The sequence below is a fragment of the Morchella sextelata genome, assembly GCF_020137385.1.
Source record: "Morchella sextelata strain SCLS chromosome Unknown scls_1, whole genome shotgun sequence".
Lineage (NCBI taxonomy): Eukaryota > Fungi > Ascomycota > Pezizomycetes > Pezizales > Morchellaceae > Morchella > Morchella sextelata.
Window position 1 is genome coordinate 435,321 of NW_025408616.1, and position 26,296 is coordinate 461,616.

Here is a 26,296-nt window from a genome sequence, read left to right on the forward strand (position 1 = left end):
ATTCTCAATGTCTGTTATCAGTTTTGACGACAGTGTCATACTTGAAATTTCTAATCACTTTCATATACGTCTCCCCAAGTGGAGCACTGTATAAAGGTCTTCCTTAATTCCAACGGCGAAAGCATCATTGACTTACTTCTTACGGACCACGACACGTGTCATTCACAGAGATTGTATGACGACGCCTAGGACTAGGAAGACGCAGTTCTCGTATCCTTACGCACACCCACATTCACAAATCCTAGTAACCGGCATTGACGCCTTGTAGACATGCTCGCTCTTTTTGACAGCCACATTTATATAATTGGGGTGGGGTGGCTTTTAGACCGTGACTCCTACCTCCGGAAGACATGCATGTACCTGTTTAAGTACATGTATGTACATGTAGTCAAGGTACTCCGGAGTGAGTGATACCTAGTGATGCGTGATGCGTGTTGTCACCACAAAAACCAATACATGAAAATACGAATGCCAAGTTTTCTTTCAACAGGATATGCCTACATGTATCTAACTGTAGTAACCTGGCTTCAGTCTTACCAGTCAGTAACAGTTCGGTTCTCCAAACAAATCACATGCTTTAAACAGAATTTCGGATTGCCTTGGGTCCGGAAGCTCGCACACCCCACTTCTTCGGAATGTTGTGTTTCCGTTTCTTCCGGCCGAGTAAGAAAAAACACATGACGCAGCGTCTGCAAGAGGATGTTAACTAATTCCACTCCACTTCCATGAGTCCACGGAGAAGTCCTTAACATTCCGATTCCGTAACTTTCCATGCTCAACAGCAAATATTCCTATGGAAAGGGATGAAGTTTATCAGAGTGGATATCTTGAGTAACAGGAGTCCTCTATTCCTTCCGACTCTAGATACATATAAAACGTAATTTTCTTGGCCGATTACCGTTAAGTCCCTAATCTTCGCATCCCACAAGAAAATTAAAGTGTATAATAATTGCCTCGATCCATTATTATGAGAGGTCGGCAATTTCTAATGTTATACTCTAAGCATTAAACTGAAAATCATATAGACAGAGAAGAAAAACAAGTACGGAAACAATTACAAAAAGCCGTGTTCGTCATTAGTAAAAAAACCACAAAAAAGCAGACGCCACAATTGCCGTCGCATGATGTCCATTACTCCAACCCTGTGCTTGACATGTCACCCGGGTGCAGGTACGCCCGAATCCCATTGAATTCTCTACTGATTTTTGAAACGCACTTTTCTACTCCTCCTTCAAAGGAGCGGGGCCACCATACATCAACTCCGTTCCGAAGACTTTGTCCCAAATCTTTGAAGTGACACCAAATCCCTTCTGGTAGTCGGCAAAGTGATGTTGGAGATGGTACTTTTTCAGTTCCTTGTAGTATGATGGGAGGCTGGGAGTGTATGTTAGCTATAGTTGTAATTATGGTATTTCCGTATGTAGACATTTACTTACGATTTGTGGTGCAAAAAGTAATGGGTCAGGTCGTAACAAACATATCCGAAGATACCACCACAGAAAACACTAACGGCCACGTTCCAGTCCCAGTAGAACACAAAGTGCGCCAAATGCCAAAATGGTGTCGCGAGTACAACAAACAATGTTGGAGGCATAACAAGACGAAGTTTGTCCATCGGAAGAAAATGATGAACTCCATGAAGCAGGAAATGAATTGTAATGCATACACGGTTATCTGGCATTTTCCTGTATGGGGAAAACCATCGTTAGTAGAGTGTTCGGTAAAGTTGGAGTTGCAAAGATTACAAGAGAAAACATACTCGTCCAAGTGAAACAGGCATCGATGTAGCACATATTCGATCAATGTCCACAGTGCAAGACCAACCGAAAAAAACGCAGCCTGGACACCATAATTTGGCAATCCCTTGTGCGCCTCAAATACTCCATAACATATACAAGGTAACCAAACCATCGGCACAACCCACCACGGAGTTTTGCTGAGTGGTTCTAACACATTTCCGAAGATAGGCGCTGACTCTCCACCTTTGTAATGACGTGGTCTATGCACCTGCTGGAGGTAAAATTCTTTAGAAAACCCACTAGACCATACTTGCATCAGCAGCGGCCGATTTAAGTCGAGGAATTTATGCTTTTTATAATCAGCAGAAATGTCGGTTGGTATTGAGAGTTCCTCTTCGCTGGACATGCCAGTTAAGGGACTTGGTGATCCAGCCCTTGGTGTTGCGCCTCTGAGAGGAGTGCCAGGGGGCGATGGGGGCATTCTGTTTATCTCTGTTGGGAGGAGACCAATAAGGTAATCATCCAATATTTCGTAGGCGGCTTCTGAATGAGTGTGGGAAACTTCGTCCGCCAGGATCGCCGCGATATCTTTGCCCGCATAACTACAATCGCAATTGTCAGTTGGGATGGACAGATTCAAAGGGGTTCTGTTGGCGAAGCCTTGTTGAGGTAGACCTACTCAATAATCAAGTCTTCACCACCTGGATGGTCGCTTAAGAATGGGGTAATGTCGTAGACCCTGTTTCCAATTGTAACGTAGCATGACTTTGAGGATTTGTGTTTCTCAAGCTCGGCGATCGAGATAACGGGAAGACTTGAGTAGGACATGGTTGGGGGAAAGTTCGGGGGTGGCGGACGACAGATAGATAGAGGGAAAGGGAAAGCTTAGAAGAGGGCTATGGTGGAGATAAAGTATTTATCGCAGCCAGCATCAACAGAGAAAGGGGTGGGTTAGGGGGAGGATTATGAAATTTGCTGTGGCGTGACCGAGCACCATAAAGCAGCTGATTCAGCCACACCACTCTCCGGATTCCCCCACAGACACGGTAAATTACAAGTATGATTCTCAACCGAAATCTCCCTTCACTGTGCTGGTTCTAATATATCGCCTGGTATATTGAGCAACAAATTGACGTGGAATTTCAATGTTAACGTATTGATAACATGTTCGGCAATGTATCCTGAGCATGAGGCTTTCCCATTCTACTTGTATTGTTCACCGGTCAGCCTCAACATTGTAAATTTCGGTATACTCCGTTAGATTTGGCAACGTTTCAAGAAGGAGGCCGTTGCCGCGGAAAGATCTTTGCTTCTTCTTTTGCTTCTGCTTTTTTTCCCCGTGCACACTACAGTAAATTATGTTCTCTCTATCTACGGTGTTCCGATCCCGACCTAACGAGAGAATATTGAAATTCCCCATGGAATTGAACTGAATGGAATAGTCCAATATCTAAGGCCACTGATCTGGTGAGATTAACTTGGCATGCCTAAACTTGGTGAGACTGGATAACTACTCTACTCTACATGTGTGTAGCAGGTACATGTACATGTAGGTACTCGAGCTCACACACAGTAATGAGCATAGACTGCAGAAGCTGTGGCCTAAGCCCACTTGTCCAATTTCGGCACAAGGAACTCGGATGTCTACAAATACCAATATTAATGTTTCCTATTGTACCCCTGCAGCTAAAATCGTATGTACCCCCCCAAAAGCCTTCCTTAAAAACATGTGCTTAGATACACCCTCACTACACGTACATCCCTTAGTACTTATTGACCATGTCCACTAAGCTGATGGGCATATGTAGCTTGGGCGGATCAAGAAACTACATGTAAATCACAAATAGATGGGTTGCTGACTATATGTATGTAGAGTATATGCACTTTCTAGGAGCTTGCCTGGAGACGATGTATACATGCACCTAGAGTCATGTAGTTGTTTATATCTACCCTAGGACTATACGTAATACGTAAGTACATGACTAGCCTACCCCACGTTAAAATCTATTTCTTCAGCCGTGTGTCTAAGTTGTATCAAAGAAAATGAGTGGAGAAATTTAACTTCACCGGAAACGATCTCATTAGGTATGTTTATCGCGAGTGCTGGCTTGTGATCTTTGTGAATATACTTGATCAAATCTGATAAGATTGTGGTTGCCTCCTGTAACTCCCTCGTTGCCATAGCAAACAAATGCGTCTTCCACATACATACAACAATTGTGTAAGGAACGACGCTGAACCTCGAGTGTCCACACGATTCAAACAGGAGTAAATTTTGGTCGATATTTTTGGAACCAGGAATCAATGGGTATTACAGGGTATGCCATAGCAATTCTTATGCATCCTCCGAAAGAAAAGTCGCATACTGATACCCCAAAACAACAGACTTTATAGCGAACTCGGACCTGGAGAACGCATTTCATTGGCAAAAGTCGCTTCAGACCACTTCGAAGCTACGGGTAGACGTTTACGGCTTGCGGTTGATGCGTCAATCTGGTCCTTTCAAGTTCAGTCTGGAAAAGGTACATTTGTTTTCGGCATGCAATGCATCTCCCCGAAAAAGCGTAAAAACTGACATAAGAGCAACCAATAAGGCGGAACAAACCCAGCTCTTAGAACACTTTACTACCGCCTCCTTCGCCTCTACCAACTGAACATAACACCTCTTTTTGTGTTCGATGGTCGCAAACGTCCCGTTTTCAAACGGAACCACAAGACAAATACACAAGTGATACCGTCCTTGCAGAAAAATACCAAATCATACTTAAAGCTATTTGGATTCCCATACCATGACGCCCCGGGAGAAGCAGAAGCAGAATGTGCACTCCTACAACGACATGGCGTTGTTGACGCCGTTATGAGCGAAGATGTGGATACTTTGATGTTTGGTTGTGGAATTACCTTCCGAAACTGGTCAGGCGAGGGAAAGGCGGGTAAGTCGACACCCACACATATCACGGTGTATAATAGTGAAACTGTCCAGTTGGAGAGCGGTCTCACGCCGAAGGGAATGATACTGGTCGCACTGATGAGCGGTGGGGATTATATACCTGAAGGCGTACCAAAATGTGGAATCAGGACCGCAGTGGAGGCCGCAAAGGCAGGGTTCGGGGAGGCGCTTTGCAACCTCGAAGTAGATGACGAAGATGGCTTCAGAGAATGGAGAGAGCGGTTATCATTCGAACTCGAGACGAATAAAAGTGGATGGTTCCGGAGGAAGAATAAAGTGATCAAAATTCCGGAGGATTTTCCGGATAAGATGGTGTTAGGTTATTACACGAATCCTGCGGTTTCAAGCGAGGAAGCTGTGGAGAAGCTAAGAAGAAAAATCGCATGGGACGGGAATGTGGATTTATTTCGACTGCGGGAGTCAGTCAGATATGCATTTGAGTGGAAAGGCAAAGGTGGTGCTGCTGCGTTTGTCAGGACGCTTGCACCAGCAATACTGTCCAGGAGACTTGCTGATGGGGAGGACGGAGCCGAGCTTAACACTATTGTAAAAGGCTTTCATGGAAAGCGGGAGCATTCTTCAACTGGTGGACTGAAGGAATTACGAATCTCTTTCATCCCAGGGGAAGTCATTAAAATCGACATGGATGCAGAAGAGGAAGATGAAGTATCAGAGCAGGAGGAAGACGAAGATCCAGATGAGGACGGTGTGAGAAAGCGAAAAGATTACGATATTTTCGCCACAGAGAGAGTATGGATTCAGGAGCTATTTATTCGGCAAAGTCTCGGTGAACGGATTGAAGAATGGGAAACGCCTAAGATTTCTAATCCAAAAGCACCTAAGAAAGCTCCGACAAAGACCAAAGCTAAACCCAAGGAGGGGACTGCATCAGGATCTATTCTGAAATATATGAGTATTTCAAAACCCAACGACATGGAAAAGTCCAGAGGAAAAAAGCCGGAAATTAGAATCTGCGAGGATTTGGATGCTCTTACATTCGCTGAATCACAAAGGTCTTGTGATGCGTCTGAACCAGAGGAACCCTTTGCTGAACGCAGGCGTAGTCGTTCAATCACTCGGAAATATGTTGTCGAAGGGCTGGGGCTGAGGGAAACGGCTGAGAGTTCTAGGCCTAAAGCTTCAAAGCTCCAAAAGAAGCCTACAAAATGCCAGCGAGAGGAGAGTTCTGAGGGATCTGATGGAGATCACTCAAATCTCCGAAGGACTTACAGTACGCCTTCCGCCCTTGAAGATGCACAACTACCTCTAGATCACCACTCTTCTATACACATACTTGAGGAGTCATTACCGGAGCCTTTGTATGATTTGCTTTGTCCGTCCCGTTCTTATTCACCACCATCATTGGGACCTCGAACCCGCCCAACATACGAGACAATAACGATTGAATCGTCACCAGCTCCTGCTCCTGACATTGATGATTTATGTACCAATAATTCACCACCCAATACACCCACTAAGAGATATAGATCATCTGGTATCACAGAGGCCCCACCGCGATCAAGCACACAAACTCAAGAATATGAAACGCCCGAAATAAGGACGCCTTCGCCAGATAGATTTCCTAACATAGAATTATCTCCGCCACATACACCAACGGCTGCGTTTGGACGTCTCCAGGTAGTGGACTTAGTTGGAGATGATGAATATGATGTCGGCGAGAAAAGCATAGACAGTACTCTCGATTTTTCGCCGTCCGCCCATTTAAGCCCAAATATCACTACAAAGCGGAAAGGAAGGAAAGTGAAAACGAAAGATCCCGAGCAGCAGTCACCAGAAATGCTCAAAGAGAAGAAGAAATACATCCTCACTTCCCCCGTTCCATTTCCGATTCCTGTCGCACGTCGTCATCGCCCTACCTCACCTTTGAGGAGGGTTTTTTCCGCTTCTGATACGGCAGGTATCGTCACTTCTCCTATAGAGACGGTGGATGACCCCCCAGTGGAAGTTCAAGATGAGATCGTAGATCATGCTAGCTTTTATCCTCCTTCTAAAGAAGTAACAACGCGAACTGGGGCGGATATTGTAAACAGGAACTCGGATATCGTCACAGGTACTGGTATTTCCATAGAAATAACGCAAGATATTCAAGTGGAAATATCAGATGACGAGTTGGACATCACCACCGCCCCCATTGCTCATAAGAAGACAACGCAAGATCAAGCCAGACGAAGCGTGGCAAGCAAAATAACATGCAGCGAAGTTGCTACTGCGTCCGCAAAGTTGGAAAAGGGGCCCATCGCGGCTAATGGCAAGACTACGAAAAGGATTGCATTGAGAGAAAGTCTGGATGGTCATTGGGAGTTCATCGAAGATGATTGGAGCATCCGTGAAGGAAAGACGCTGTGGAGGGATGTGGACGTTGTAGACCTGACGGGTGATGATTAAACTCATATTCTTATAGGCTATTTAGAGGTAGTTGGGAGTTTTGCTTTGTTTACGCTGTTTTTTTCCCCCTTTCTTTTTTCCTTTATTTTGGCAGGGTATTGTGGGATTAAATCCCTAGGTAACGTTCTGTCTTTCCCGAGGATTGATCGAGAAATCGGAAAGTGTATCAAAAGAAAACCCCCTCTCGTCTACATGTAGTCTTGAGAGATATTTTCCATGTCCTTCCACTACTGGTTGTATCCTAAAGAGGGACAAATGTATATTATGTATACATTACCGTCGAAATGGGGAAAAAAATAAGCCTCCAGTAACGATTTACTACAATCAAGGCTTAATTAAATAAGCGTTTTTTGGTAGATTTAGCATTATTTGGATTTAAAGCTCTATTTTTTCTAAGGGTCTGCCTAAAATAAGACTTGTATAAGCCCCATTTTACCTATATGCATTAAATTTAGATGATTATTATAAACCCTTATACCAGATCTCTCTTATTCATCAAACATGGTTTTTTTGTGAATAAGGCTTATATAACGCTTAAAATTCGAATTTTACTAGCATTTTATCGGCTATCTAGCCTCTATATGAGTTCCAGCACTGGAATTTCAGTTCTCCCATGGCTCAGTGGGTAGTATGAGGTATATGCTACCTGCAAGGCTCTGGGTTCAACTCCCCCTTTTTCTTTTTTCCACTATCATGGGCATAACTATTATTATCAAATAATCGTTTTTGTAGCTAATAATTATCCAATCCAAGAGCTTATTAAGCAATTATACAGGAAATAAGCGTTATCCATCAATAACGATTAAATAACAATTATATAACGATTATTTGGGCCTTTACTAACGCTTATTTCCCCCCCCATTTCGACGTTAAAGTATACACTGTAAAGAGTAAGCCATGTTCCATCATGATAATTATAGTTCACCAATCGAGTTTGCATATAGGATGTATTTCAGCGGTAGGTAATAAGTGATGGAACGGGCTGAGACAGTGATACCTGTTTTGGGTAAGACGCTAGATACCAATATACGGTGTTTACAGGTATAACCGTATCTCAGGGCGTTCCATCACTTATTACCCACCGCTGTATATTAGAATCTACCATAGTAGAACATCGATTCTACTTTAATAAATGCTTTATCTAACTCGCTCTATCTCTACGATATTTCTAGCAATAGTCTACCACTGTGAGATTGATTTATGATAGGTTTTGTGCAGCCCCATACCTACATTGGACTCCATGCGAACTCCAGCTTTTACAGGACTTGACCCCATTTATAAAGACCGAAAGTGAGATTAATGGTATCTATAATTCGGTAATCTAAATCTATGCTATAAATCTTAACGCTGAATAGATGATATGCCGAGAATCGGGTCCCGATAAAATTGATACTTCGAGTATTTTGTGCTAAAAAGCTCTCAATTAATTTCCGTGTTTATGATGATATTGAGGAAGCTGTGCCCACAGCGATTGTAATATTAACTATTACAATCACCCCCCACATCACAAACAATCTCTATTTAACCTTCTTGACCTCCTCACTGTCATTTATCCTCTCCCCCTCCCCTTCCTTCTCCTTCTCCAGTGCCTCCGCTTTTTTTATCGCCTCGACCTCTTTGATAAACCACGTAATCGCCGCCCATAGGCCCCCGCAGATGAGGCTCAAAAATACGAAATGTCCGCTTTCCGTGGCCACAAGAAGGGCAAGTAATACTACTTGAAGTAGTGCAAAGGATATATGGGTTGCGATGACAAGGGACTTATTGGTGCCGGGCTCAAATACGGAAAGCCATATATCTGAGAAGAAGCTAGCCATTACCGTTGTTATGGGTATTGATTGTTGTGAGTGAGTCGTTGAAGGTGTAAAGGGTTTAGGATAGTATTCTACTATGGAGAGCTAGATTCTACCAATTCGAGTGAATGCGAAGGTTTAGGGGAACAGATTTGGTTAGGATCGAGTTTGAGGATATCTGTCAAAGCCGGGTAATCGGAGTAGAATACTGCAGTTCAACGCCACACTAATATTATGTAATTAACGGTGCACGGTGCACGTGGGGAAAGCCTCCACACAAAAACTTCCCCTCTAGATCACCCACTAGGTAGTAGATAAGCTGATATGATAGGGTTCATCAAAGAAGACCTAGACGGATGTAAAGTAATATAAATTTTATAATTTGAACCACATGAGTCATAAACGTGCCAATACGCATCGGGATATATCTGCATATTACTAACGTTATATACAGAGAAACCTATCATAATTCCACCCTCTCGAAATTCTATCCCTACCAAACTTCCAGCGGTTGGAGGGAACGATACCTGTAGTTTGCTAACAAAGGCCTCTCTCTAAATTCCAGCGGAATTCGACCACCACGGGGGTGGAATTGTAATTATGATAGATTTTGCTGTATACATATCTAATAAGTATATAGATATACCGATATGCAATGTGTTATTTAAAGGTTTTGATTGGCCAGGTTTGAGGGGTTTTCTTTTTCTCTATCAAATATGTTTGTCAGTAAGTAGATATTCTATCAAATATGTTGGAGTTAGTAGATATTCTATCAAATATGTTTGAGTCAGCCAGTAGATATTAGTTCCAACATACCTTGAGTCAACCAAATAGTATATCAGATATGTGCACAGGGCATCTTGGGGTTTCAGTGATCTTAAGCGTTGGTAAACTGATATTGTTTAAGCCATAACAGCTCCTACTCCGGCCAAAGGCCGGAAAATGCTTGTATTGGCTATAGCTATAGGGCTGGCCTTAATAATACAACGGTATGTGTACCAGCACTTTTTCGGTTCACTATTAGATAGTACTAGTCTCTCGTATGGCTCGCGAAACAGATTGGGACCGTGTAGCGATTGGCTGAGCCTTTGCCTTTTGTAAGTAACTACTACAAACGTACTAGGCCAGTTCAAGTGATGGCCGGGGCCATACTACATCAAGATTTATTGTGTTAGCAATAGACATATATGCATCGTGTAGTTACATAATATACTAGGTTTGTTGATCTATGCTTATGTATATGCTAATTGAGTAGAGGGTCTGATTCATGCCTATTAGTAAGACTCATTGGATATTTAATCTTGACAGTCTTAACTGGGCATACCCGTGATAGTGATGGATTAGCTAGTTGACCAGAGAATGTAGATAATAAGTTCCCAATACTAGAGCTCTATTCCTTGTCAATTTTATTTTCGGCGCTTTCCTCCTCTTTCATTCTCCCTTGCCAAAACCCCTTCCCATAGCTTACGCACAGCTCAACACCTTTCTTGATATCCTTACTACCGACCCACAATGCCATCCTCAACTCCCCGTTCTCACCGCCACCAACCCGCCTGGTCTCAAATACCACATTTGGCCTTTCAAAACCTGGCACACCTCGATAGTCATTAACCATTCTTGCCTCATTTCCCACATTTTGGGCATCTACACCAACACCTAACTCCCGGTCAAGACAGAGATCATAATCAGACTTTTCGTTTGTGTCCGTTGAATCGTGGACATAGCCTAGGTAGTCGAGGATGAATGATTTTGCGGGCAGATTCGAAGCAGCAAAGAGACCAAATTGGCCATTGGCCGGGTGTGTAGGAGCATCGATCTTCTTGATTTTGACAAGTGGACTGGGCCGTGATATTGAAGTAGGTGATGTGGGGGAGAGGCTCAATTGTGAGATCGTTGATGCAGGTAAGGATCTTGATAGTTTTGGGCGATAGAGATATAATATTTCAGAGGGCCAGTTTGAGGGCACTTTTGAGGGGGAAACGGATCGGCGTTGATCCTGTTTCTGTTGTTTTGCAGATTTCTGGGGCCTTGGCTTTTGACTAGAGCCTTTAGGTGGCATTTTCGGGTCTGATATTGATTTTGCGTGGAGGTATCACGGTAATGTATCCTTGGTTTTTTTTTTTTTTTTTTTTTGGTTAGGTCCTAGTTCTGTCTTCAAAGAATCGGAACGGTCCAACACACTGCGTGACGGTGACGGTGGTTCACGAGGTATAAACTCTTGGCTATAGCTGAGATCGGAAGGCAGTCAGTCCAATGAAAGCATGTACCTGTAATAATATCTGTCCATATCTTCACAACTTACGATCGCCGACCGCAACCTCGATAAGGGTGGTACGTGCACGTCGAGATGAGGTTGAGTTTAGTTCATGCGCCACAGTACAAGTGCGCAAAGGCACAACGCGACGCTGAAAACCCAAAGGAACCTGATAGGAGGATTTGGCGCCACATTGTCCATGTATGTATGTAGTGACAAGAATCAAAAAGGTTGATTCATTAGTTAGATGTATGTTGATATGTCGATCGCTACTGTAGAATGCTACATAGTATTCCTCCCCTTTATCTTCCTTACAAGTCTCTAATTTCAAATAATATAATTTAAAGCTAGATCCAGTTGCTGTCGACGCAAGAAAAAAACATTACACACGCTGAACCACACCCTTGACACAACAAGTTACAACCCCTTGCAGTCCATTTCACTAGCCGGACAGCAGCCTGAGAGCAAGCCACAGTTGTTACCAAGTAGGAACGATTCTCACACCCACAAACCTATGCCACCAACCCCGCCGCCGACTATTGAAAGCAACACTGAGCAACATCAACAGGAGCAGCGGTTGCCCGACGTGAACTACCCCGACGCCCGCAATCTTCAACCGCTGCCCGACTCGCCCACATACCCGACAACGACGACTCAGCCACAGAAGAAAAACGACGACGTAGAAAACCCGCGCTTCAACTTCCCCTTGCCGCCACGCGCCAGGGCGACGGACACGCAACAGACGCTGGATACCCGCCAGAAAATAGACTGCAAGGCAGCGCTCGTCGACAACAACGACGAAAACAACCAAGAGCCTCTCAAGAAGGCTCCCATCTCCATCACCTTGTCTCCACAACCACATTCACTGCCACCCCAAATATCAGCAGCCTCTACTAGTGCTGCTGCTGTCGCCATCGTTAATACTGCCACAGCCGTCACCGAGCCTTCCGCAAAGATACTGCCACTATCAGAACAACCTAGTGAAGTTGTAGAGCCGCCGCTCGAAGTCGGCGAGTGCAAGGCCGACGAACCAGAGTACGATCTTGACCTACTAAAAAGCACAGTTTATAGACGTAGTGGAGTAACTGCCGCTCGCGGGCCCCTCATACATCGAGGAATTGGGATTGTCAAGAGAGATCGAACCGCGCTGCCGGGAGTAAAAGGAGAAAGTAGTCGGGCCGGCATTGCTGCTACTTCTGCTACCCCCGGTAGTGGAAGACTGAAGGAGGACGAATTGGCGGGAAGATACGGTGCGTTATCCTGGTTGCTACCCTGCTACCTAGCTGCCCCTCCTTGCCCCATCTATCCATACATATACATGTATCCTACCCCCCCTTCACCGTCCCCCACATCTCTATACCCCCCCCCCCCCCCCTTTTTTTTTTTTCTTCGCGTGTGGTTATGAGCTTTCCCGCTAGGCTTTCGCCATATCAAGGCTGACATGTATCGCCCGTGTGTGCTTATCTTAATCTGGCTGTAGCCCAACCCCGTTCCCATCCTCTCTCCTCCCAGAACCCCCCGACTTCTTCTAACGCTCCACCGCCGCCGGCCTCTCCCATACATTCTCACTCACAACACTCCTCGGATCAGTCGGCCTCCGAAGAGGAGGAAGAGCACTCCGAAGAGGAAGAAGAAGAGGAGGAAGAAGAAGACGATATGGAGGATGAAGAGTCTTGGATCAGCGGCTTTTGCAACATGGTTGGACACGAATATTTTGCTGAAGTCAGCGAAGAGTTCATCGAAGATGATTTCAATCTGACAGGACTCGGTGCTATGGTCCCTATGTGAGTTGTTCTCTATATGCATATCTCCGTGTAAAAGATCCTCCCGAAGACTCGTCTTTACTAGATCTACCCACTACATCGTTTGCCCCGACTAGTTGTTTTCATCCATTGCCTGCATCCATCCCCTTTCCCCATGAATTAAGCTAAGCTCCTGCTGCTACAGGTATAAGGAAGCTCTTGAAATGATTCTTGATGTGGAGCCTGAAGACGACTCTGACTCCGCTGCATCGGCATCTGAGTCACTGTCCGAACAGCCTGGCGCTCAGCCCACCTACCGTCGTCGCGCCGGTCATATGCGAGTCGCCTCGGATGTCTCCATGATCGAAAACTCTGCAGAACTTCTCTATGGCCTCATTCACCAAAGATTCATCACCTCGCGACAAGGTATCCAGGTCATGTACGAAAAATACCTTTCAAACCATTTCGGCTTCTGTCAGCGAGTATTCTGCAATAATGCGCGTGTCCTTCCTTGTGGATATTCCGACACTCCCGGCGTGGAAACAGTAAAGCTTTTCTGTCCGTCCTGCTGTGATATCTATGTACCACCTAATTCGCGTTTCCAAACTGTTGATGGGGCATACTTTGGCACAACATTCGCATCGCTTTTTCTAATGACCTTCCCGGAACTTGATGTATCTGGCAACGGTCGCAAGGAAATAATATCAGGCTCGTCCCTCAACTCTGTAGGTGGCAGAAAAGGCACAAGCAGTGCCAATGCCCCATTAATTAACGGGGTATTGGCATCGAACCTCGCGCCAGGTCTTGGGAAGGGCAAGCAGTATGAGATGCGAATATACGGTTTCCGGGTTTCGGAACGTGCGAGAAGCGGTCCCAGGATGGGATGGTTGCGAGCCAAACCCGAACAAATGGCCGACCTCGATGAAACCACCCGGCATGCAGAGACTACGGTAGACGCAGGATATAGCAGTGATGGTGAAGGGCCGGAAGAAAGCGATGGCGATGAGGGAAGCGTGGGCGAAGACGATATCAATGCTGTTGGTGGATGACCGACTCCGGGTAGGAAAGAAGGGGGCGCAAGCCCAAAGGGTAGAGGTGGTGCGAGATGAACGAGGAAGGAACTAAAGATATCAAGGGCGATTGCAATAGTTTGCGTGGCATTTGGATTACGCCCAGGAGACAGAGGGGAGGCATCGGATGTAGCGCATCATTCTATTCTTCTTATTTGATCCTCCTCTTTTCTCTTTCCCCTGTACTTGTTTCTTTTGTGGCTTTGTTGCGATGGTTTTAGCGTATGATGATCAACTAGAAGCGTACGCGCAGATTTATTCATCATGAGGGCTGGTAAAGAGAAGGTGAGGGTGAGCTGAGGGATAAAATGCAAAACTTCAGTAAAAAATCAATAGTGTTGATATAACGAGGTACTTAGTTAGTGTTAGAGATATGACTTTTCTTTGATCTATGTTTTTTCTTGCTTCTAATTCGGGTTGATGTATATACACTATATCTGGTTTGGTGGCTAAGTATCATTCAACATATCCATATTGTTTCTATTTTTCGGCGGTCAATATCTATCGTAATGATATAGAGTGTTCATCTGGCTTCACAATCCACAATGGTAAAGGTTTTACTGGCGCTTGGCAATATGCTAGGTAGTACTCAGCGCACATGGTAAGAGCACGTAGAAGAATCGGCAAGGGACATTTCCTCGATATCTTAGTCCAAAGGGACAAATCCAAGGGACTGGGGCTGGTACATTTACTACATTAAACTTGTCCTTATCGATATACATGTAGTCACGTTACGCCTAACGTACAAACGAGTGAGATATAATGACTTCAATGATTCAAAAAAGAGACTTGGTTTTTGAGCTGTCATCGATTTTAATTTTCTTGGAAGCGGGATTTAGCATGGTGTATCCTAAAATACCTAAATAGGTGTGTCGTATTTACCCAGATACCTGCAGAAAGCTTTTAGCGATGGGATAATGCTGATCCCAAGACTTGACAGGGAACGGATATCTAGGCGGTTGCCATAGGATGTAGGAGGTACATGTATGTCACTCCAAATCGGAAGTTAAGACACCACTCATATTCTCACGATACGGAGAATGAAGCGGATAAAAAACCAGTACCTGATAACAGCGCGCATACGATGATGATTTTGCTAAATCAAACATGATCTTGTAGTTTGATTAAGGGGTGTCCCGGTTTTCATTCACACTTTGATTTTGCCCTCTTTAATGTAAAGAAATATGCACCAGAATTTTTTTAATCATTCACTGTGTTTTTCGTTCGTTGGCAGGAATGTTTCCTGCTGTTTTTGATTTCATCGATACGAGATGACCTCCAATATTAGAAATTCGAGATCATTATATCCACTTAAGTACATATACATGTAGTTCAAGATAAGCAGCAGCGACCATATCTTGGCATTATATTTTACAGGTTTGACCACGATGACGCTCGGACCACATAAAAACCACTGGTTCGTGGGTACACGTGCTAAGAAAAAAAAAGTTATCTGTCTAGGAAACCCCTCCATAAAAAGAACCCCAATAAAATACAATAAAAAAATTCAACTTCTCAAAATATAACCTCGCAGTTTACCTCTTTGATCCAAAATGGATACAAATTCCAGATCTTCAATCCTCGACGACCCTGATTTGCTTGCTTCACAGTCACTTATCCACAAGGCTGCAGCAGCTCTCGCTCGAAATGATCTTCTCGTCGCTCGAAAAATCTATACCGAGGTCCTCTCGCACACTCCTTATAATATCCTCGCCTATGTAGATCGTTCGCAGGTACATCTTAAGCTTGGTTATCCCGACCTTGCTGCTGGTGATGCGTATCGAGCTCTACTACTCGGCGATGCTATTCGAGAAACGGTGCAAGATAGATCGATAATATCACGGAAAGAGAATGGCGAATATGACGACGAGGAAGACGATAGTGAGTGGGGAATAGGCGAGCAGGCATTCGTTACAACATATTCTCATATTCGCCTTTTATCCGAGCGGGTTCTTCCCGAAGACCAAATTAAGAAGCTTCTGAAGACCTCCGTGGACGGAATGGAGGCTACAGCTTTGTTCACTCTGGCTCGGGCATTGAAAGAGGCAAGATGTTTTATGGATGCTCTGACATATTGTAAAATGGGACTCGAACGATATCCAGATGCCGCAGCTTTGCCCGCACCAATCAATTTCCAAGCCGAAACAGATGAAATTCATCAAACGATGGAGCAAAAGAAGACAGAAGATCCTAGATTCAAACTCAATCCAGACATACTCTTTAGGCACGGCGGCTGCAGGAGGGAAGTCTACCCTTGGAACCACCACGAGCCTGACAGGTACGCCCCGGAGACAGTGGCATCGTTAAATAAAACAATGGCCGAGTGCTCCGATAAGGTGGAAATCAGGGTTGTGGACCTACCTATTTTACAAAAGAGGCAGGACCCTCTGAACAAATTAGAGCTATCGGACAAAGTGTCAGGTTCAGAGAAGCAACTCGGTGTCTATGCGAAAGAAGATATCTATATTGGAGAAACATTCTTCAGGGAAATGTCGCCTTTGACTGTGCTTTCGGATCCGGAGTATTCGAGGCTGTGCGAGTTTTGCGCGGCAGACCTTGGAGACACATATGAAACATGTGAAGACTGCTGGGAGGGCGATGAAGAAAGTGGAATCATGTGGTGTTCAGAAAAATGCAAAGAGAACGCAATGGAGAAGTGAATAAAGCTTATTCCTGAAGTTTCCAAGCTCTTTGAAATACTAACTTTAAGTTCCAAGATATCATCCTGCCCTTTGCGGTAGAGATTTCGGCTGGGTTTACCGTTCCATCAATGCTAGTATCTCCACAAGCTCTGCACACTCGCTTCTGTTGCTAAAAACTTATGCAACTGCGATAACATTGGATACACATCCTCTCGAGCTGCCCGAGGTTAAATATCTTTACGGTGTTAACCGTGTTGGAACCTTTCCAGACTACAAACCAACTGCCCTCGAGCAGCAAGCTCTCCCATTCAACTTCACGAACCAGGTCACTCGTCCAATTCAAATGCTAATGGAGATGGATGTGGACATTTTTCAGCCAAATGCAGTTGACTTTTTTGATCTATGGGTGATTCAGACCCTATGGGCAAAGTTTATCGGTGTTGCGAGTGCAAGGGTACACAAAAGGACGGGGAGGACCGAGATTGCCGCGGTTCGTCACTCGAGACGTTTTTTCTTCCCCTAGAAGTTGAAGGTGCTGATACGTTTTTATATATAGGTCCACATGCTTTACTCAATGTTCAATCATTCATGCGAACCTAATATCAGTTGGGAGTGCGGTGGTGAAGTGAATTTCACTGGGTTCTCCCGCGCACTTGGGAGAGAGGCAGAGCTCAACACACAGGTCGTGGCTGTGAAAAAGGGAGAAGAATGTTTTAGTCATTACTGCGATATTAGTCTGGACTATCGGGAGCGACAGGAACATGCTTGGGGCCCCCTAGGTGGTAGATGCAGCTGTACACGATGTACTAGAGAGGAAGAGGAGGAAGCGAAAGGGCTAGCGAAAATCTCAGAGCTCTCGATCGCAGGTAAATAAGGCGGATTAGATTTGAGGATAAAAAGTCACTTCCAGTGATCTTTACATATTAGATCGCGCAAAACCATGTGTAAGTAACCTGAACACGTACCCCTGTCCGCCCATAGATACTTATAGAAATAAACTTGATGATTCGGGGACCACAACCCCCTCTTGGGCATCCTCATGTACTCTCACTCGATGTGATTGACCATTTTAAACAATGTCTCGAGTATTGTCAATCCACAATAATGCCTACAGTCTTAATGATAAGTTTGGATTGTAAGCTGATACGCACTTATTCAAAGGTGCAATGGATACTGGAAGGAAATTTGATAAATGTGGACAATTTTACACGCTATAGAGACCCATCCCAACCCAGATTGTATCTGCATCCCTTGTCCTAACACCGAAAAAAAAAATTGAGACAAAAAGGAGGAAAATATTATTTCACACCCGGAGAAAAGCTTCATGTATATTTCGGTTCTTTGGGCGGAAAAAAAATTATCCATGCAAGCAATCCCAGTAAGGTACACCCGCCCCACAAACCGAGCATAAGATTTTATTTATTTTTACCCCGTTTTGATATCCCAGAAGAAAAGAAAAAGGATCACCGCTTACGCCTGTATCCGAAAATTAAACCGTTAGCACTCCGCTCATTCACCAAAATCGAAATCCCCACCCCCAAAACCGTTTTCACCCTCCACCCGAATATTCCCCTTATTCTCCAAAGATGATCCCGTTTATTCCCCTTCAAATTCCCTTCTTCCAAACAATCTCTTAGAGTTGACCCACCTTGATAGCGTACTTCCTCTTAGGGAAGTGCAGAGCCTTCTTGCCCTCCTTGACAGTCTTGAGTCTAGACTCGTGCTTGGTCAACCGCCTCCTGATAGCGCGGGTCTTCTTGGTGCGGAGGTCGAGAGGCAGGTACTTCTTGCCCTTGTAGAAGATGCGGAGCTGCTGGCGCTGAGTGGCATTGATGACAGTCAGGACACGGGCAACAGACTTGCGGACATCGTGGCTGTAAACCCATATATATTAGTTTACTCATGTTCCCCCATGTTCCCCTTTCCTAGTCGAATATCGGAGCTGCTTGTTGGAGGGGGTATGTACATCTTGGTGAGCTTGGAAGAAGCACCACTGGTGATTTTCTGGACACGGAGGTTGGAAAGTTCCAGCTTCAGCTCGTCGAGCTGCTTCTCCAAGTCGGGCTTGGACTTCTTCCAGAGGGTTCCTGTCTTGACACCGGGCTAAATTGCAAGGGAAAAATAAAGTTCCATTAGTACTTTTTGTTCATCCATCGAACTCCACCCTCCAAATATGCAGAATTGATCCATCGAAATGACCATCGGGAAAAGGGAGAGAGGTTCGGCGTACCATCTTGATTAGATTTTGCGGGTTCGTGGGGTCGGTGGTATTTTGGCGTCGGGATTTGTCGAGTCGTGAATTTGCGATGTCGGCGTATCCTGCGTGTTGCTATGGTGGAGTGGAATTTGGTATTGCAGAATTTGTGGGCAGCAGTCTTGTGGCCTTGGCGATTCTGCGGGGCTATTACCCTTATCTTATCGCATGAACAACCATCCTTGGGGGACGTCTTTCAAAACCTACGTTCCAGGCTCAATAATCCACTTTTGACGTTACAGCATCCTACTATTTACAGCGAGTCTACGGTACAGTAAAAAGGGATGACCCTGATTCGCTGTCGCTCATTGAAGGGAATTTAGCTAATTTTGGAGACCCAAGAGACCGAAACAAGATGTTTTTGTCTTCCTTTTGCCGAGACCTCAAAAAAGCCCTTGACATCTTCAATCATACCTTCCTTCTTTTTTTTCTTTTCTTTTTTTTTTGGGGGGGGGGTGGGGGCTTCCTCAATCTTTGAGATCAGATGTAACGAGTGATTTTCCATGATGATCCTTGTATCCGTGCTTAGGTCATTTGGTTATCGGATTTGGACAAAAGCTCAGGCTGAATTGAATCAATGTTTCTCGCCCCTTATAAACCACCTGTGAGAAAACTTCGCTCTTGGTTTCGGTTCGGCGAAAGGCACTTTAGATACGCCTCCGGCTTTACCAGTCAAAAACTACTCTATTGAAGCTAATAGATCGAACATGTAATCAAACCTTTTTAACTTTATGATCAGATTGCTTCATGGCTTTCAATATGGAATTTCTTAAACTACACACGTTGTCAACTCCAGATTGTGGCAAATTGCTATGACAGATGACAGTAATAATTTTATTAGATATATATTCCTCTACTCCCCCCCCCCCCCCCCCCCCCAAGGAGAGATATCAAATACATCTTTACCAACCATCTTTAACGATTTTATACGTGGAACTCTCGGCCGAGGTAGCTGCTCTTTGAAGACATATTTGTGAGCTTGGCGATATGTTTTTAAGATCATGAATTTGAGGATGCGATGTAGGCTATTGATATGGAATGAATGGTAACTGAATATGGGGTTTTGTTTTTGTTGTCAATTCGTTTATTGTATGAATAATAAGCGGTAATGTTAGATAGGCTTGTGCACTGACGTACTGTTACACAGGTTCACGTTGTCCGCCGAAGTTCTACAAACGACAATTCATTTGGACCTTTTCAGCAAATACATCCCAAACAATACATGTATTTACATTAGTAGAGGATCCATATGCATATTTCTCCTCCGTGTTTGCATACAGCGTACCAAATATGCATATCTGTATATGCTTTTTAAGGATACCCTCAATCATGAAGGCAGATTGATATAATTAACTGCGTAATGATAGACCACTTGACCATGTCAAATACCGATTTATTTCTCCCAATTGTAGTTATAGGGCCCGAGGATGTTATCGTGGTGGATGGTCGTTGTTCCTATCACTTACTCCCCCCACAATCACTTCCATAACACTCAAAATATTCAAGATCCTGATTTTCACAATTCCAACATTCCTCACCGGGGTCATGTTCACAATCGACGAACGGGTTTTCGTCATCTTCACCTCCGTAATCATCGCCATAACACTCAAAATATTCAAGACTCTGATGTTCACAATTCCAACAGTCCTCACCGGGGCCATGTTCACAATCATTAAATGGGTCCTCGACATAATGACAATTTTTCAGACACTCTTCATCGTATCCACAATCTAAATCATCCTCATCAAAGCCATGATTTGCACATGTAGGCATCTGGTCCTTCATACCCTTGTAGTCACCGGAGTTCCCGTCGGTTTTTTGATCCACAGAACCTCTACATTCCTGATCAATCCCTTGATCCTCATGTTTTCCAAAAGCTTCAACGCAACTCCCTCGGTCTTCGTTAATCTCACGACTAACAGAGTTAGTAACACCTGAATTGACTTGTCGCGTTTCACGGGCTTTCTGACGTTCATAGTTCTCGGGGCGGCACTGATTGTGATGTATAGGCCGCTTTTCATCGCTGGTTTCACAGTACTTTCTGTGTTCACAATCCTCCGGGTCAATGGTCTTTTCATGGTGGGTTTGTATTTTTGCATTCGGGATGACATTCGCTGAAAAAAAGAAAAAACAGCTAATTGTCAACTTGCTTCTTGAACTTTAAACGTTGTTTATGTCCTTACCTCTGTTAAACTCAGTAGAAATCACCGTTAATCCATGATAACATCGTAGATTTGAAGGTGTACTCGAGCCGTCTTGATCTTTCACAATGCCGGAATCCGATTTGTTAAAATAGAGGGTAGACACTTGAATGGCTGTATTGGAGGCGATAGTAGAGCCTTTGTTGAACTCAACCTTAGAACGAGCATAATTGACGACTGAGTTTGAGACTGAATTTTTTTCTTTCGAGGACATTTTGGGTTATAGTATGTAGCTGATTAAAGGTCCAAGTGCTCAAGCACAGGTCTTAAGATCTTAGTAAGATCAGACTGGAGTTAGCACCAAGATTCCTGAAGCGTAGAAACACATGTCTTAACAAACTGTTGGGTGCGCTTGTCAACTCAGTTCAACTGATATCTGGCGCCAGGACTGACCTCATTGTTGGGAACTTTAAGATTATAGCTCGCTCATTCTAGAGACGTAGTCTATATTCCCCGGTGAAACTTGCTCTCAGTTGGTATTAGCCATGCACCAAGTACTCATCGGTTTACGGTACATGCAGCTCTTGACACTCATGTCGGGTCCTTTTATCTCAAACGTGTACGGTGCAGAGCACATGTACTTTCTGACTTTTCCCAAATCATTTCGTGTTGGGTCTACTAGTACATGTAACCAAAACTTACACTTTAAACATGTGATAGTACATGGTTCATGTTCTCGCCCAGACACGGGTCGTCTGGGGCGTCCCGCGCTCCAATGTGGGTAAGTTTCTCGATTAGGTTGTTTTCACAAGCTGACCCCACGCTTAAGCACCCCAGAATATCGAGTCTCAGTCAGAATGGGATGAAATGCGCTGGAATGATCATATAGTATCACTCGCCGTGGTAACGGCACGAGTCAACACATATAATGATGCATGTGAACGGAAATGGTTTGCACATGTTCGACCGCAAGCAGGCACTCACTTCCCTTACAGAGCATCGCTAACGCGAAGTGCTTGATGAAGAGTGGATCATGGACCTTACATGCAGGTAGATCTATCCCATGACCTGGTAGAAATTGAAAATTCCGGGACTTCCTATTTCAGCAGGCCCTCTCAGTGGCAAAGTCACTGCTCCACACTGGTAGCGTGTGGATTAGTGTTAATAGTGCGTGGAGCAGTGACTTTGCCACTCGCTGAAATAGGAAGTCCCGGAATTTTAAATTTCTACCAGGCCATGGGGTAGAGGGACTCATGATCATATATTGTCACTCGGATTAACGTTCTCCCCCATACCAATGTATCGTTCTCTTAATCAACTTTTTCAAGTTTGATTACTTGTTGGAACGGATGTGGCACCAAGATTCTCCCGTGATGTGCGCTTACCTGAATTATCTTAGCCTTCGTGTTGTTCCAACTTTTGAGGACCTTGCCTAATGAATTAATCAACTTCTTAGGCCTGCTCAAATAAAGTGCGGGTGTCTAACTGATAAGATATCGCTAAACCAGTGGCGTATCCCATCCGGGATTGGTAAAGGATGATCAATCGGAATTTTTCAAACTAATTGCGTTATTAACGCAGGGTTTGTCGGTACCTTGTCTTTGCGCGGCCGTTATTTCCTTACGTCCGTACCGTCACGTAGTGTTCGTAGAAGGGTCTCGGGGAGCAGACTGCGGTGAAGGTGAGAAGGATAGTGAAGCTCAGGCCAAAGACATGTGAAAATAAGACAGCCACAAGCCCGATTGCAGTAGAGTACCAATCGTTGAAGTGTTGAAAGGATTCTTTTGGGACACGCGCAGTGCGCATACTATAGCATTAGGCTTTTATACGGGAATGACGACGCCCAGATTCAATTCTGTCGTCTTACATACTTCTCACTTTTGCCTTCTGGCGGGGTAAACAAGGCATATCACCTGCTGATTAGTCCCGAAACGCTCGTTACAGGCTTTCTTTAGGCCCAGAAATTTGGACAACTACATTATCATGCATGGGTAGCTATCCCAGGAAAAAACATGCAATGCAAACTTAGCTGGATAGATGGGAAAATAGTTCGGAGACATCTGTAGGTAAAGTCTTATAAGTACACAGCAGCTCCCACGTCGATGATTGACCTACTCAACCCCGCGACCTTCAGTCTAACATCAGTTCGAAAGATGGCCTCCACAGGTGTCAAGCAGGACGTCTCGTCAAATGTCTACAAACGTTCGGATGCTGAGAAACCTCCAGTGGATTCGCTTTCTTCAAGTGGAGCCAGGACTTCTGCAGATGACGGCGAGGCTGGCTCGTTGCCTCCAAGCTACGACCATACTCACCGGAAACTGAAACCCAGACACATTCAATTGATCGGTATTGGTGGCACAATCGGGACCGCACTTTATGTCAATATTGGAAGAGGGTTGATGCAGGGAGGACCTGCCAGTTTGTTTATTGCTTTCTCATTATGGTATGATACTTAATCTCTAATTGAATTAACCCCAATGGCTGAGAGCTCGAGAGAAATTCCATGCCGAGAAACACACTAAAGTGTAATCTGAAACATGGAATACTTAGTACCAAGAGCTCTGTTACAGGAGGAAGTTGAAGCCTAGGCGTTGAGATACTCATATTTGTGTAAAAACTTAGGTGTACCGTCATTTTGGCAATCAACAATAGTATGGCAGAGATGGTGACCTACCTCCCCGTATCTTCACCATTCATCCGATTCGCAGGTCGTTACGTTGATGATGCTCTTGGCTTTGCCGCCGGATACAACTTCTTCATCTTTGAAGCAGCTCTCGTACCTTTCGAAATTGTTGCCTGTAATGTCATTTTACACTATTGGACCGATAAGATTCATGTAGGTATTGTGATTGCTATAATTATCGCATGCTACGCGTAAGTTATTATGTGTTGTGTCCCTTCCCCACCTTGTTCATAACTAATGCTTTGTTTTAGACTTGTGAATCTGACTGCCGTAAAATGGTATGGGGAGAGTGAATTTTGGATGGCTCTGGGAAAGGTTATCTTGATCGTTGGCTTAATCTGCTTCACCTTTGTCACAATGTTAGGGGGAAACCCACAAGGTGATAGGTATGGATTTAGATATTGGAAAGATCCGGTAACCATCCATCCATCTCCACCGCTCATATTTTCGTGCTAGTACAATTAAGAGCTAATATATATATATCACAGGGCCCATTTGCAGAATCCACCAAAACAGGCGATGTTGGAAAGTTTATCGGGTTCATTGCGTGTCTTATTCAAGCTAGTTTTACTATTGCAGGGCCAGACTATGTCAGTATGGCAGCTGGAGAGGCAGAAAACCCACGAAGGGTCCTACCACGGGCATTCAATGCCGTCTTTTACCGTCTCACTACATTTTTTGTTTTGGGATCTCTTTGCGTGGGAATTGTCGTTCCCCACAACGACCCAACAATGGCGGCCGCCTTCTCTGAGGGACGGCCGGGTGCCGCTGCATCTCCTTATGTCGTTGCTATGGATAGGATGGGAATCCCATATCTGCCTCATATTGTGAATGCTTTGATTTTCACATCAGCGTTATCGGCTGGTAATTCATACGTCTACTGTGCAAGCAGAAGTTTATATGGTCTTGGTCAGTGCCTCTTCATATCTCTACTGAGACAAGCAATATCTAACAGCATATATGTACATCTAGCCCTTGAAGGCAAAGCTCCGAAAATATTAGCCAAGTGCACCAAGGGCGGTATCCCCCTGTACTCGATCGCCGTAGTCCTTGCAATAGCGCTTCTTTCATTCCTCCAAGTCTCCAACAACGCAGCAGTGGTTTTGCAGTGGTTCATCAACCTGGTTTGTCTCCCCCTCCACCTCCGCCACGTAAAGCTTGATGTTTCTAAACCCTTCTTAGGTGACAGCCTCACAATTGATAAACTTCTCGGTGATCACCTTCACCTACATCAAATTCAGGAAAGCTCTTGCCGCACAAGGAATCTCACGGGACACCCTACCACACAAGGGTTTTTGGCAGCCAGCTACGGCATGGTATGCCTTTACGGCCACGTCCATCATGTGCTTTGTCGGTGGCTACAGCGTCTTTGTACCCGGGAACTGGGATGTTCCTACGTTCCTTTTCTCGTGAGCCCTCTCATCCCATTCCCACCCCCCCAGAGTAAAAAAAGAGAAAGAAAAAGAAAAAAAAAGGCTAACTTCAAGGCCGGGCAAAATAGATACCTCATGATCTTCCTCTTCCCGGTCCTATTCGTCTTATGGAAGTTTATCCACAAAACCAAGTGGCGAGCACCGGAAGAGGTTGATCTTTTCTCCGACAAGGCCGATATCGATGAATACGAACGCCAATTCGTTCCTGCTCCCCCCAGGTATGCCGTTATCCGCCCCTTGATATTATCGTCGGAACCTTTCTTTATGCTGATACGACACGTTCCACAGAAATGCGTTCATGAAATACTGGGATAAAACATTCTCTTGATTTTGGGGGGGGGGGGGGGGGGCGTTTAATGACGGTGTTTGATTATTATCTCTTTATTTGTGTTTTGATCGACGGAGTTTTTTCACCGGATGAGATTGATTCGGAGTCTATAAAAGTTTTTTTATTCTTATATATAGGTAATATCTATTTGTTTCAAAGAATTTTTTTTTTTTGTACTATAGATAATTATAGCTACCAGATGCCATACCCCCCTTACAAACAAGCAGGACTGTAAGAAGAGTGAATTGTGCATGATTCACCGTGATTTACCAGCTATGTCTTATCCGACCTTTTTTTTTTTTTCCTTTTTCTAAACATTTGCGGCAGACCCTACGTACTACGGCTACATAGAGTACCCTGGCCCAGGTGTGGTTGAACAACCAACCAACTCGCAAGGTCAAAAACCTCAACAAAAGTTGCAACGCTCCTAGTGATCGGCAGCTTAGAAGGGTTCTCCACACTCCCACAAATAACGGCGTCTGTTCTCAAGATTTTCTTTTATTCTTCCTCGAAGATAGGTGATCACGTCTAGCCGCCCTCATTCCAATTCTCCCAACTAGAACAAAATGTCCCCTTTGAAAACAAAAAAAAAAAAAAAAAAAAAAAAGAACTCCACTATCAATTTTAGTTGCAGATTAACTACCAGATACCGATCCACTCCCTGCGCAGGCCTCCCTACTTCATCACAATGATTTCATGCTCAGTGCCATGCGCATCCACGGAAAAAAAAAAGAAAAAAAAAAAAGGAAAAAAACAGAATTCTTGTAACCCCAAAAAGGAAAATACAAAAAAAAAAAAAAAATCTCTCGCATAATGTTTTCATTTCAATCTAAAACCAGTCTTACATTAGCTACCATATTT

The 26,296-nt window shown here is 44.4% G+C and overlaps 9 protein-coding genes across 9 annotated transcripts; 4 read left to right on the forward strand and 5 right to left on the reverse strand.

Annotated features, from left to right (window-relative positions):
- Window positions 1–1,220: 1,220 nt before the first annotated feature.
- On the reverse strand, window positions 1,221–2,567 carry H6S33_000109 (uncharacterized protein; the record flags this gene model as incomplete). The annotated part of the gene is made up of 4 exons (XM_044831450.1): window positions 1,221–1,374; window positions 1,437–1,685; window positions 1,760–2,341; window positions 2,419–2,567. The coding sequence occupies 4 exons, from the start codon at window positions 2,565–2,567 to the stop codon at window positions 1,221–1,223; spliced, it is 1,134 nt and encodes a 377-aa protein (XP_044699668.1).
- Window positions 2,568–4,043: 1,476 nt separating this feature from the next.
- H6S33_000110 (uncharacterized protein) lies at window positions 4,044–7,095 on the forward strand (the record flags this gene model as incomplete). The annotated part of the gene is made up of 5 exons (XM_044831452.1): window positions 4,044–4,057; window positions 4,125–4,261; window positions 4,334–4,672; window positions 4,723–4,774; window positions 4,818–7,095. The coding sequence occupies 5 exons, from the start codon at window positions 4,044–4,046 to the stop codon at window positions 7,093–7,095; spliced, it is 2,820 nt and encodes a 939-aa protein (XP_044699669.1).
- A 1,517-nt stretch (window positions 7,096–8,612) lies between these two features.
- Window positions 8,613–8,912, reverse strand: H6S33_000111 (uncharacterized protein; the record flags this gene model as incomplete). The annotated part of the gene is made up of 1 exon (XM_044831453.1): window positions 8,613–8,912. One exon carries the CDS (start codon window positions 8,910–8,912, stop codon window positions 8,613–8,615), a length of 300 nt encoding a protein of 99 aa, XP_044699670.1.
- A 1,366-nt stretch (window positions 8,913–10,278) lies between these two features.
- H6S33_000112 (uncharacterized protein) lies at window positions 10,279–10,947 on the reverse strand (the record flags this gene model as incomplete). The annotated part of the gene is made up of 1 exon (XM_044831454.1): window positions 10,279–10,947. The coding sequence occupies one exon, from the start codon at window positions 10,945–10,947 to the stop codon at window positions 10,279–10,281; it is 669 nt and encodes a 222-aa protein (XP_044699671.1).
- Window positions 10,948–11,656: 709 nt separating this feature from the next.
- H6S33_000113 (uncharacterized protein) lies at window positions 11,657–13,933 on the forward strand (the record flags this gene model as incomplete). The annotated part of the gene is made up of 3 exons (XM_044831455.1): window positions 11,657–12,392; window positions 12,623–12,926; window positions 13,090–13,933. The coding sequence occupies 3 exons, from the start codon at window positions 11,657–11,659 to the stop codon at window positions 13,931–13,933; spliced, it is 1,884 nt and encodes a 627-aa protein (XP_044699672.1).
- A 1,574-nt stretch (window positions 13,934–15,507) lies between these two features.
- Window positions 15,508–17,470, forward strand: H6S33_000114 (uncharacterized protein; the record flags this gene model as incomplete). Its single annotated transcript, XM_044831456.1, has 4 exons — window positions 15,508–16,232; window positions 16,302–16,610; window positions 16,672–17,086; window positions 17,153–17,470. 4 exons carry the CDS (start codon window positions 15,508–15,510, stop codon window positions 17,468–17,470), a joined length of 1,767 nt encoding a protein of 588 aa, XP_044699673.1.
- Window positions 17,471–18,066: 596 nt separating this feature from the next.
- Window positions 18,067–18,829, reverse strand: H6S33_000115 (uncharacterized protein; the record flags this gene model as incomplete). Its single annotated transcript, XM_044831457.1, has 4 exons — window positions 18,067–18,072; window positions 18,245–18,470; window positions 18,563–18,699; window positions 18,827–18,829. 4 exons carry the CDS (start codon window positions 18,827–18,829, stop codon window positions 18,067–18,069), a joined length of 372 nt encoding a protein of 123 aa, XP_044699674.1.
- A 1,479-nt stretch (window positions 18,830–20,308) lies between these two features.
- H6S33_000116 (uncharacterized protein) lies at window positions 20,309–21,265 on the reverse strand (the record flags this gene model as incomplete). The annotated part of the gene is made up of 4 exons (XM_044831458.1): window positions 20,309–20,473; window positions 20,638–20,765; window positions 20,821–20,964; window positions 21,034–21,265. 4 exons carry the CDS (start codon window positions 21,263–21,265, stop codon window positions 20,309–20,311), a joined length of 669 nt encoding a protein of 222 aa, XP_044699675.1.
- Window positions 21,266–22,974: 1,709 nt separating this feature from the next.
- H6S33_000117 (uncharacterized protein) lies at window positions 22,975–25,435 on the forward strand (the record flags this gene model as incomplete). Its single annotated transcript, XM_044831459.1, has 10 exons — window positions 22,975–22,982; window positions 23,041–23,053; window positions 23,145–23,434; window positions 23,614–23,865; window positions 23,926–24,088; window positions 24,163–24,583; window positions 24,647–24,798; window positions 24,857–25,083; window positions 25,176–25,325; window positions 25,396–25,435. 10 exons carry the CDS (start codon window positions 22,975–22,977, stop codon window positions 25,433–25,435), a joined length of 1,716 nt encoding a protein of 571 aa, XP_044699676.1.
- Between the last annotated feature and the right edge of the window lie 861 nt (window positions 25,436–26,296).